This window comes from Morone saxatilis, unplaced genomic scaffold (assembly GCF_004916995.1).
Source record: "Morone saxatilis isolate NCDOM2014 unplaced genomic scaffold, NCSU_SB_2.0 Contig23, whole genome shotgun sequence".
Classification (NCBI taxonomy): domain Eukaryota; kingdom Metazoa; phylum Chordata; class Actinopteri; family Moronidae; genus Morone; species Morone saxatilis.
The window spans coordinates 5,293,641-5,305,926 of NW_023339796.1; the positions used below are offsets into that span (position 1 = coordinate 5,293,641).

Consider the following 12,286-nt stretch of genomic DNA (forward strand, 5'->3'; position numbering starts at 1 on the left):
CTGCTCTGAGGCCCCTGGCTGTCTGCCTGCCTGCTGGCCTTCCTGCCTGGCGGCGGGTTAAGCGGTTATCTTGGACTTGGAGGATGGAGCCATGCACAGAGTGGCCTGTGGGGTATGTGGAGAGAGCCTGGAGCTAGAGGCGCCTGGGACCCTGTCATCTGTTGGCTGGAAAGTAGTTAGGGTCCAGGTAGTTGTAGCCTGTGCTCTGCGGCAGGCAGTAGTCCCTGTCCAGAAAGGTGTCCGTCTGGTGCACCGGTTCCAAGTGGTGGTTAGGTTTGTGGGTTTCTGTCTTGAACAAGCTGGAAGACGAGCAGGGAAAAACAGGAAAGAGTTGTCAGTGTGAGGAGCCGCTGTCCTGGCAGATTAACAATCCTGCAGTAACGTGGTAAATGTCAGAAAGAGCAGCTAAACTATTTCACTTCCAAATAAACACCTGCTGCAGTACCGTGTTTTATTATCTATAACCCTTCAGAAGATATCACAGAGCACATGTTGGATCCATTCATTTTTTAATGATTCTTTATCAGCTAAAAAAAAAAATGCTGGTGTCGCAGCACTGCTGCTTCACCACATAAGTGAAAGTGATGAGGATTATTTCTGACTCTTCAGACACTGTTTGGCAAAATACAAAGCTAACAAATATGTTACATCTCCTCTGTTTCTAATTAGCAAACAGCAGTGTTTCAGGCAGCAGCTTTACCAGTTAAAATGATAAATGTCACTGGCAGCAGGTCATATCAGCTGTTGCTAATTAATGTTAGCGACAGCTGATATGACGGGCCAAAATTAAACATGTGTGTTGTCTGGTTAAAGTGCTGTCTCGTTAGTGAGTGAAGAACCTCCACACAATCACGAGTAGGCTGAACTTTCCTGTGGTTAAAGCTTCATATGATAAAAACATCTTATACAGATATTGCAGCTGTGATATGATTCACGATTAGTGCGGAAATGATGCACCACCAATTTAATTTTCACTAAAAAAATATTAAAATCATGACGTTAAATTTTTGGTGTTTGTACCAAACAAATGTGTTTTCTTAAATCTAGAGAACAATGCACACAAACTAAAGTACAGCTTCTGCAATTTGGATATTGCACTTGTGATTGTTGTTGATAATATTTCAATTAATTGTGCAGCTGTAGTTTCAACAACTCCAACATAGTGAGACGTCTTTGACTGCATCACGTCAGTTTCAGGAGTCACAGTCTAACGTTTAAACTTTCCATATCAGATCAATACTTTTAGATTACCAACTGAATATTTCTGAATATTCAGTATTTAGATAAAGTGCACCAAATGTAGTCGCTTCAGCTGTTTTTCAATACTTAATCAATATTTAGGTAAATATTGTATCCGATCAGACTCTGTATTAAAAAGGACTCAGATCAGGATCTGGGCCAAAAAAAGAAACTTGATCAAAACATACCGAGTGATACGTTTATGGAAAGTCTATTAAAAACTGTTTATGTATACAAAAGAAATGTCTACTTTTGGTTAATGCAGTAAATTTAACACCTGACAAATAAAGGTTCATCACCACATACTCACACAACTCATAAAACTCAAAAATCCCCCACTGCCATAAAGCAATTTTGATACTACAGTATGAAACTATGAAAAAAACTAATGACTATTATCTTATGATGATTATGATATCAACATTTCATCCATCCCCAACTACCAGTTCTGTATGTGGGAGATTTATTCCCGTGAGAGAGGTGGAAGAGCTCACCAGTCGGAGCAGTTGGAGCAGAAATCGACTGAGTTGTCCTGCGGACAGTCCTGACAGTGCCACCTCACTCCCTGGATGGGCTCCATGCCGCAGACGTCACACTGCACAAAAACAAACACACACAGAGATAACATCTTAAGAACACAATTTGGGAGCAGTTTTTAAACTATTAAATGCTGATGAAATCTGTCTTTGATGGACTGCTTATTACAGTCATCAACAAACACTGATTTCTTTGGGACAATACCATTAGAAAGTGTAAGGATCAGATGAGGTTATACTACAGTAACACTCTAAAGTATAGTAATAATGTCAAATCAAGCTGCAAATCCAAGCCTGAAAGTGCCACAAATAAAAATAAAATATGCATTTTCAAAGATTTAGTTGTTTTTATTTTGAAGCTGTAGCCAGAGGCAACTGTTTTCATACTATTTCACATCCTCCTCTATTTTTGTTGCATGCTGCTTTGTGGGATAACGGCCTATAAGCACACACTTTAAAGTCCAGCAATCCTAAGGTGGATGCTGTCCTGCTGTTTTTTATCACGCCGTTAAAATCCGTGTATTAGAACACAAATTTGTCCCTGTTGACCAACTTGCAGGATAATCCCTCTGACTCAGGATGGGATTTTATAACCCACCCATACACTGAGGGCACATGTATATGTAGAAGCCTGGCTTTAAAGCTGTCAGTGCAGTCACACACAAGTCTTCACCTTGTAGCCGACGTGCCGCCCCCCGACCTTGTCCTCTCGGATCTCCTGGAGCGTCTGTTTTTTCAGTCGCTTCAGCTCTAAAAGCTCTTTGTACTCTGGCAAATTTCTCAACTCCACAGGAATCGCCTCCTCATCCTGCGTGTGAGGGAAGGAAAGACAAACACACACACAAACACATAAATAAATAAAACATGTTCAAACTGAAAGAAATGAGATGACTGATAGGCATCAATGCATGCAAAGAGAACATCTCTACATGACTCCAGGGATCTGACGATGACATTCTCTAGATGTTTTATGCCATGCAGACAAATTTACTGCCACTATTGATCAGTATAATTTTAGCTGAACAAGAGCAACGTATCCAGAAACACCAATCTAGGTTTTCTTCTGGATTGGGAGTAATGTTGCAGTAAACAGAGATTGTCTTTCGGCTTAAAGTACACGAGTGCAAACGTCTGTCTCCTTCACAAAGACGCCTAATGTCTGCTAGCTCCAAGCCTATTAACCTCCTTCTTATAGAGCAGAAAAACAAAACCTTGAGAAATTTAAAAAAACATTTTCGATAAAAGTATCAGTCGCACTTTCAGGTCTTGACAGGAAATGTGCACTGTGAGAATCCCACTAAGCTGCCGGCACATATTCCCTCAGCAGACCCTCATTCCTTCCAGCAAACACGGCCAAAGTGAGGGGCAAACTGCTGAAGTGAGAAATTACTGTGGCCCATGCTGGCAACACCTTTGTGACTTTGCTTCGTACTGGCGGCGTCAGAGGTTTTGTTAACACGCTGGTGGAGCCGGCAGCCTGTGTTCTCAGCAGGGCACGGCGACCCGGTTTTACTTAAAGGTTACTGCCATCAAAGGGGGAGAAAGAAAATGTCAGCGTTCGGGTAACGGCGAGCATCAGGAGTTGCGCAGTTCAAATGGAAATACAGGCGAGGCAGTCCAGGCCCCCTGCTCTGATTTAACCGTTCTCAACAGTACACGCTGCCCTGATTGAAGAGAGAAAAAAGGGTACAGCCGTGATGATCAAGGGTAAAATGCCTTATTTCATCCAAAATGTTAAAGTGGAGCTGATAGTGAGAGCCACAGTCTGTCATGTGACGGCAGACGTACGTGACAAGGGTAGGGAGCATGGGCGAAGCTGCTTACTTGTAGAATTTAAATAGACTACCCAGGTATAAAACAAGCCCCCCAAGGCACATATCATGCAGCTTTTCACCGTCTTTATCTTACAGGTCACTGCTTACAAGAGGAGCAGAGGGAAAGACTCTGGACTGTGAGAAAGAGGAGGAAATGTGAGCTTGTGATTAGCTTAATTAAGCAGCAAAGTACAACAGTCTGGTCGGTGATCAGTGACACGAAAAAGTCGGGGGAACAGCATCAGTTACAAGATAAATGGGCGAGGCATGTGTGCACAAAGAAACGTATTTCAAAATAAAGAAAGTTCATCGTGGCTTCGGGTTGTTCGTGTACTGTGACAGAAGACTGACCGAGTCATCAGCGGAGGGGTCCTGCACACTGCTGTAATACGCCGAGCGCTCGTCCTCTTCGTCCATGTAGACCGGAGGCTCATAGGAGGTCAGGAAAGTAGACGGCCGGTACAGGTGCTTGTTAAGGTGGTGCTGCCTCTTACTGGATGCCTGAGGAACAAACAGGTACAGTTACATCAGCAGGCAGTTTCAAACAGCTCCCCATTAACATGCACTCTCATATATAATTTCTTACACGTCAAAACAATAGCAGTGATTACTACAATATAGGTGAAATCAATACTGTGTACTTTCTACTTTCCAATACCATTATGTCTTTGTTTATGTACATGTTTCTTGGTGTCATTCATTTAGCAAAATGATGTTATTGAATGAATATTTGAGCCCAACAAATGTATTTTCTTATCAGCTGTTTTTATCTCATCAGGCCTACGTTGGCACCAGCATATGTTGGAGAAAAGTTTATGTTTTGTGTGTATTTTTACATATTTAGTCCACATTTACTTAATGACCAAAGTGTTTATGTTAAAAAACAAATAAAAAAACAGCACATTTATCTTTGTATAATGATATTTCTACACAATATCACAATTTGATTCCACTCAAAATACAACAACGTCCTTGTTAATGTCCGGTCTCTGGAGGCGGACTCTGTTTTTTGTTTTTTTTATGTGAGGAAGAAACTATATTATCATAACTATCTCGTTACTGCTATTTACATTCCTTCAGGCACAGATTCAAAAAATAGACTGCATAATTAATTCCTGGGTGTAAACGTGTACGTATATACTGCAAACGATGTTTTTGTACAACCTTGTGTTGTGTATAATGATAAATACATTTCCTTGATCAACAACTGCACAGTGCGTACTTAAAGACAATTCACATTCATTTAAAAAAGCATTTGTTCATTTGACAGTAACTCAGGATGGTTAAGAGGTTTGGTAAATACCTTTTTAGTGTACATGCAGAGGTTGGGGGTTCTTCCAGGCACAGGGATACCAGCTTTTGTCAGTTTGATGAAGTACTTTTGAACCCTACTGGCAACCTGGAATGTTTTAACAGGAAAATGGCTGCGTTAATGATTTCCAACTGAGGAACAGCTGCTTGAAGTAATTGAGGTCACGCAAATGTGTGATCCAGGTACTTGCAGGGGGTGCAGTTAACACACAAGTCGGTCTCTGCCTTTTAGCACTACAAAGTGTACACTCATTCAACCGTATGTTTCCATAGTAAAGGCTGATGTATTAATGGCAGTCATAAAAACACAAGTAGACAGTGGTACAATTGGTTCAAAGACAACTGAATATATATGATGTCTGGCTGGAAACATACAATTTTAGCCAAGTCGGTTTTTGTCATTTTGAAGTTTGTTGCTTCTCACCTGCAAATTCTGTAATACTTTGTGTTTTCATCATTTTCAAATGTGCAAATAAACCAAATGTTCTGAACTGAGCAGGTAGTAAGTGTGGATCATTTTTTTCCGTTAATCCAAACTCTCTCAGTCACCTGTTTTGCTGTTCGATTGCCCAGCTCATCAGCGATCTTCTGCCATCTTCGAGACTCGACTTCCTCAGGAGGAAATTTAACAAGAAGCTGCTCCAGTTTTTTCTATAAAAAAAAAAAAAACAACAGACAAAAACAGGTGAAACCCAAGTAATAAATATCTTTACTGCATAAATAATACATTAGTGTTTAATGTATCCAATACGCTTTCATCACAAACCAGATATATACCATTCGTAAACAGCCTATGAAACTAGTGGGAAGAATAATTCATTACACATTTAGGTTGCTTATTAAAAAAAAGGAATGTAAATCCAAGTCTCATTTCACAGATTGCTAATAGATGCTGTGTATTTTAGACATTTAATAAAACATAGGGAATATTCTTCTAAAAAAGGTAAGTGAGTGAGGTGTTATGGGAAAAAAAATTTTTTTTAAAACCCCTGTCATCAAGTGTTCCTGCACACACTTGGTTATTTACCTGGTTATTTGCATTCTGAATACAGTGCAACATCTTACACACTCGCCACCTACCTGCTCCTCCACAGTCCACAGCTGGTTAAACGTGTCAGGCTTGTTTGGGTGACAAATCCTCCCCCTGATCATCTGTCAAGAAAACACGAGTGACAGCTATGTTAAAAGACTGAGATGTTACAAAAAATAATGGGCACTGCAGTCTTTGACGAGATCTGTGCATATGAAGTGCCTGGCACACTGAATCTTTCAGTCTGACAGACAAAGATGCGACTTGAGATGTGTCACTGGGAATACGCCGAAAAACAGCAACGCTTCTGACTGACGAACAAAATCCTTTTAGGATTCAGAGAGTGTAATACAGGAGTATGCAAATGTGTTTGTGCAATATAAACAGGGAGAGCAACAGGCATAATCAAGGAATTATTTGCCTGACGCTGTCTAATCCCAACAATCAATTAAAAGCGAAACCTTATCGCCCATACAATGTAGGAAAAGACTCTCACTCACACACACACGCCAAAAATAAAACCTAATCAGAGGTGTGGGAGAGGCGGGCTCCTCATGTTTCCATAGATACCATGTTTTGTGCTCACATGTGCCGCACGCTTAACTCTGCTGAGGAATAAGAATGGGGGAGATGAGGTTGGAGCAAGCCAAGCATTGTAAAATGGAAATAACCTGATGATTTGTAGGCCAACCTGCAGGAGAACGGTGACTCACCGGCTACAGTTAACAACGGATGGAGCTGCATCTGCACTAATTGTATACTGGGAAACAATCACAGCTGTGAGGACAGCAACAAGGATTATTTCAGTAAGGAGGCAGAGACATACCTGCGATTGCCTGCCGTTCTCTGGTGCGTCACTAGTCGGCAGAGAGGAGTACATGGTGGAGGATTCGCCTTCCTTCTTGGGCTCCACGGGACTTTTTGGTCGATCGGGCAAACCTGAAGAGAGGAAATGGGCAGAATTAGTCATTTTAAATGTCTGAAGAATCTCAATGGCGTTTATTTTGATTTAATAGCAAGATAAAGACAAAAATGTATACGTGCCTTTGTCGAAGATCAGCTTTAACCGTCTGGTTTTGCGTTTCTTGTCGCAGAACTCTCTCTCAAAGTCACCGAGGCCTGAGGTGTACTGCTCCCACGCAATGTCAGGGAGCTGGACGACTCGCTGAGGACACGGCAAACCCAAATTCACCTGAGGGTCACAAGAATTGGGGGTCAACGGGGTACTGCTTTTGTTGGGTACGCCTATGGGTTTGCAATGTGTGCATTTAAGTCCAGAGTAATTGCTTAAAATAATTCAAGTTGGCCCACATAGTCATTTTAAAGATTTTTCCAAAAACCTCCCTCAACCGGAGATTTCTAGTGATTCCTGTATCTAGATTCAAGAGATGGGATGATCCAACATTTGCTGTGTAGGGCCTCCATCTTCATACTGAGCTTCACTGAAGGTTTCACCACATGATTTCACAATATAACTATGTGCAAACAAATGGCATAGTTCTTAAAACACCTGCAGCAGTTGGATGTATTTAGCATTCACATTTACCCGACTGCACATAATAAATCCATTAGCCATGACATTTTATTGAATAAGTAAAAATGTAGAAGCGGTGGACAGTGTGCACATCCTGGCCCAGTTGCGAACAGGTGCAGAACAAGATCACAGTCATATGATAGAAAGGGAGCAGTCGTCTGCGCACTGGATTTTACGAGCTCCCAAATATTTAGTCAAGCAACATTTCTACCAGCAAAGTATTCCTCAGGCAGAAACAAGAACAAGATCTTACGTCCCATGTCTCAGAGATGAGTTCATGCAGAGTAAATGACTTCATGTTAACTTATAAATAAGCACACTGTGTTTTCACACTTCATACAATTCACGTGCACAGGGTGTTTGTTATGCACTTTAAAATCAATAAATTGCAGCCCTACCATAAGATCTATCTTCAACACTCATAATGTTCTGTTCTTGGTGACATTGTTGGCAAGTATTCAGTATAAATGTATTATTCAAGTCGTAGTTAAAGGTGGTGTTGTGCTGGACTACATTATACGGAGGTGTTTAAACTGTTTTGTTCCTGACTATTTATAAACATGAGGATAAGGACATGAGAATGTAATGCTGTCTAGTACAACACAAACCAACCAACCATGACTCAGTGCTAAAACAAATAATTGAGTTAACACCTCTATGACAGTCCAGTTAAAACACCAGGACACAGGTCTGGATGTTTGTTACCTGTTTCTGCAGCTGCTCCACAAAGCTGATGGGATCGGCGAGCGCCTCCCTCTGGTGACGCGCCAACGTCTCCAGGTCCAGGATGGCCTGCGTGCGCTGGGCCTCGAGAACCCCGATGGTCTGCAGCAGCCTCTGATAACTGACACGGAGGGAAGCGAGGTTAGACAACGGTGGAAGGAGTGGACCGCTTACATAATTTAACCTGACACTTCCAATGCTGCAGCGCATCAAACTTTTAGACCCCAGACCTGAATAATTCAACCAGGATGCCTAAATACTTGCACGAGCCACTCACCAAATCCTTTGCGCCTATTTTGTAAATGACGGGTTTAGAGGCGTTTGTGTGTGCTGGACATCTTGGCTGGAAATAACGCATGTCAAGCCAGCTGCTTTTCGCAAATATCTAACTCCTTTAGAGCTACTTTTGTAGTGTAGTCCATCAAGAACTGCAGCTGGGAAATAAACGTTCAAATGGAAAGAGAAAATACACTTCTCTGATCCGTAACTGTGCACATTACTCCGAAACCTTTGCACGACAAAACACTTGGTTTTTGCAGTGCTTGAGGAGCCTTCTGCGCTGTAGAAGTCTGACCTTTCCACTCACACTCTCTGGGGCAAACTGAGCTGTCAATGACTAAGTGTGGTAGTGACTCAGAGGCCTTACAGTGTGAGCAGAGTTGGAGTAATCGACACAAACGTGACAGCATCCTACAGGGCTATAAACTAATGCAGGTGCTCACTGAGGCAGAGTGGATCAATCTCCCCTAACAGCACATGAATGAAAATCAATGCACAGGACACAATTTATTCAACAGCTGCCGGTGGTTTAAAAAAAAAAATCCTCCAAGCAAAATGTTCAAACAAGTCCACTGTGTTTAACCTCACAACCCTTCATTAGTTAGACACAATTCCTTTTACACTATGTGAAGCTCTGTTGACCTCGTACAGCGTCCAAGAGTTGCAAACTGTAAATCTGCCTACAGCGATTCTGATTCACGATGTCTGCGAGGGAAAGCAGCAAGCGTGTTGACTTCCTCACATGAACAGATGATCTGTGCATTAATCTGTTTTAGGGGAATGAGGAGGACTTGGCTCTGCCTCTGAGCAATGGACTCCCGCCATGCGTCCAGGGACAAGCCTGTGTGTAGGTGTTTCATTGCCACCTACTGGGCCTAAGGTCCACTGACAAACACCGGTGCCAAATGAAAAGCCGGCCAGGACAATAGTGTTGCTATGTTAATGCCTGATATTCAAGGGCAAGGGTTTGAATTTCTTTCAATATTTACATGATATAGGCAGAGGGTACACATTATTAATCGTGTCAATGCCAAATCACCATTCAGCAACCCTAAAATGCCTAGTCATGCTTCCCTAAAAATGACTCCTCGCCGTATTGATCTGAGGCTTCAAAAATTCTCCTTACTCGGCACAACCTAAAACTTGGCGCGTCGCAGAAACCTGATCGAATTACCTTGCAATAGGAGAGCGGTGAAATCTTATTCTAAGGCCGCGCTCCAAATCTGAAACATTCACAAAAGGGACCTCGGCTTATGATGTCTTGTACGTCCCTACGGCCCTCTGCCCCTCCTCCTGTGACGACGCATCACAAATCAGCTGACCTGCCCACAGTGCAGTTAGTGGAGGCTGACTGAGCGCAGCGTGGGACCTGTCCACCAACATCAACGTCCCATCTTGCATGACAACTGACAACAACGCTAGGAACAGAGCCGGGTCGCTGAGAAATCCTTTTCCCTCTAAATACAACTCATCTTACTGAGAAAAGAGAGAACAGAGGCAATCAGCAGTCGTTTTAACATCCAATCTCTGTGGGCTTTGACAATTGGCAGCTAATTCACACATTTACAGCACCCGGTTGGAAGGTGGAAATTAAATGCGGAGACACGTAAAACCTGAACAATAAGACAGAAGTAAGAAAGACTCTAAATATAACTGAGATAATTAAACATTCTGTCTACTGGTGGTGTTAAAACCTAGATACACTTAAATAAGTAAGTGGTGGGAGTGTCTGCTTACCAGAAGAGGCTAAAAATATATTCTATTTACATGGAAACTTCTGTATTTACATAGCGCCATCGCCACAAATTAGTATAAAATAAACTTCAACTACAAGAAGCCTCTAGATCATAGCCAGGATAAAGTCAACACTGTCAACAATCACAGGGTGGACAGATACATCTAAAGGGGTTGTGAGAAGTAACAGGGCAAGAAAGAAGATAAATTGTCCTTTTTTTTGTGACTTCTCTCTAATCTTTGCTTATTTCTTTCGAAATACTGGAAAGTTTAACCTTTTCCTTTTAAATTAAACAATCATAAAACCTGTGGGAAGTGGTCACAACAAGACACGAGGGACAAAAAGGGTTGAGAATTACAGATGCAAGCTAAATTATTATCACACACACACACACACACACACACACACACAAGTATAGTCGATAATGTTTTGGACGCAATAAGACTGATTCCCCCACATATTTAACACTGAACTGAAAAATACAAAACATCAGAATATTCTAAGCACATATGAATCCTCGTCAACACAGAAGCAGCCACGGTTCATTCAAACCCAAAGAGCAGAAGTAACACGACGATCACAGAATAAAGTGATCAACATGTGTGAGAGCTACATCAATAAAAGAAGAAGAGGAGAGAGCAGAATCCCCAGGGAGCTTCCACATACTCTTTGTTGTGTTTAAGAGCCAGGTGGTCTGACTCAAAGTAATACACGTCTGGCTCCTCCTCCTCCTCCTCCTCCGCAGCCTGGCTCCGCGTCAGCTCCTTGCTCCTCTCTGCCTCTTTCCCCTCCACAATCACACCTTCCTCGTCCCCCGGATCCACAGAGACCGGCTCCTCGCTGGAGGGGCCAACAGAGTCCGAGGGAGCAGCTTCCTCCACCACAGGGCAGTCCTCCTCCAGCCCAACCACCACCTCCCCCTCTTCCCTCAGGGGACCGTTGTCTCTGGGCTTCCCTCAGGGGACCGTTGTCTCTGGGAGGAGAGCTGAGCGTGGAGGAGGAGGCCTTGCCACCAGTGGCAGCCCTCCTGGGTGAAGTCCGCAGGGTGTATCTGTGTTCGTAGAGCTCTGTGAAAGAGGGGGGCGTGCTGGGTATGGAGGGGTTGCACCCTGGCTCTGTGGGGGAGGGGGTTGTTGCTAGTGGGGGTGTTGTTTCTCCTGAGTTGCTGTTGTTGCTGTTGTTGATTGGACTACTGTTCGTGTTGGTGGTGGCGGAGGAGGTGGCGGCAGCAGCTTCCTGCGCTGGCGTCAGCGGCCGGCCGTTGGCGTCGCCGTCGGCCTCCGTCACCTGCTCCTCGTGGGCCAGGCACAGCGGGTCGCCCACCACGTCCACCTCCACCTCCTCCACCTCCTGCTCCTTGGCCACGATCAACTCGGGGACAGGATCCTCTGGAACAAACGTCGGCACAGGTGAGGCTGGCGAGTCCCCTGAGCCAGAGACCTCCGTCTGCACGGGGACAGAGTTTCTACAAGGCACAGCGGGGTCGGGGGATGAGGGAGCCCCCGTCTGACTACCGTTGAGCAGCGACGGGCAGTCGGTGGCAGAGGTGGGGTTTGCACTGGGCTCTTCGATGAGTGTGCTTGGTTCCTCTGCTTTATTCTCTCTGAGTCCATTGGAGGCCTTGTGAGCATTCGGGGGCTGAGCTGCCCCGTCACACTCCACGTGACCATCCTCCGCCCCCGCCCCTGTCGGCTCACCTGCCTCTTTACTGAGGACAGGTGAGGCAGGAGCTGTGTTGGCAGAGTTTTGGCTGGGAAATTCTTCACAACTGTTGTCCTTGCTAGGCTCTGGGACAGAGACCGGACTCTCCGGTTTCAAAAGCTCCGGGTCCTCCTCGTGTCCCTGAGACTCTCCAGAGCGGGAGCACCGCTTGGCCCTTTTGATTTGAGGACAGGCGTCTCGCACCCCCTTCCCTCTATCACAGTTCTCGGACTTCTCAGGACTAATGTCTTTTTCTACACAGGACGCGCCTCGCTTCCTGGAGCTGGTCCATTGCTCCGCCTCAGCTGGAGGAGCATTCGAGTCAGTTACCTTTCCCTGCAACGAGGCCTGCTGCTGGCCATCCGGCTGCTGAGCGTCCTGCTT

The 12,286-nt window shown here is 44.1% G+C and overlaps 1 protein-coding gene across 1 annotated transcript in view; it reads right to left on the bottom strand.

Annotated features, from left to right (window-relative positions):
• Window positions 1–12,286, bottom strand: part of zzz3 (zinc finger, ZZ-type containing 3) — a gene marked incomplete at its 3' end in the record, with an annotated part of 17,048 nt that continues 4,762 nt past the window's right edge. The window contains 12 exon segments of the mRNA XM_035670482.1: window positions 1–299; window positions 1,734–1,834; window positions 2,449–2,583; window positions 3,941–4,090; window positions 4,893–4,988; window positions 5,450–5,551; window positions 5,981–6,052; window positions 6,757–6,869; window positions 6,975–7,122; window positions 8,170–8,308; window positions 10,868–11,121; window positions 11,153–12,286. The exon segment at window positions 11,153–12,286 is cut by the window's right edge and continues 14 nt beyond it. Of these exon segments, the coding sequence (XP_035526375.1) occupies window positions 155–299; window positions 1,734–1,834; window positions 2,449–2,583; window positions 3,941–4,090; window positions 4,893–4,988; window positions 5,450–5,551; window positions 5,981–6,052; window positions 6,757–6,869; window positions 6,975–7,122; window positions 8,170–8,308; window positions 10,868–11,121; window positions 11,153–12,286 (2,589 nt within the window).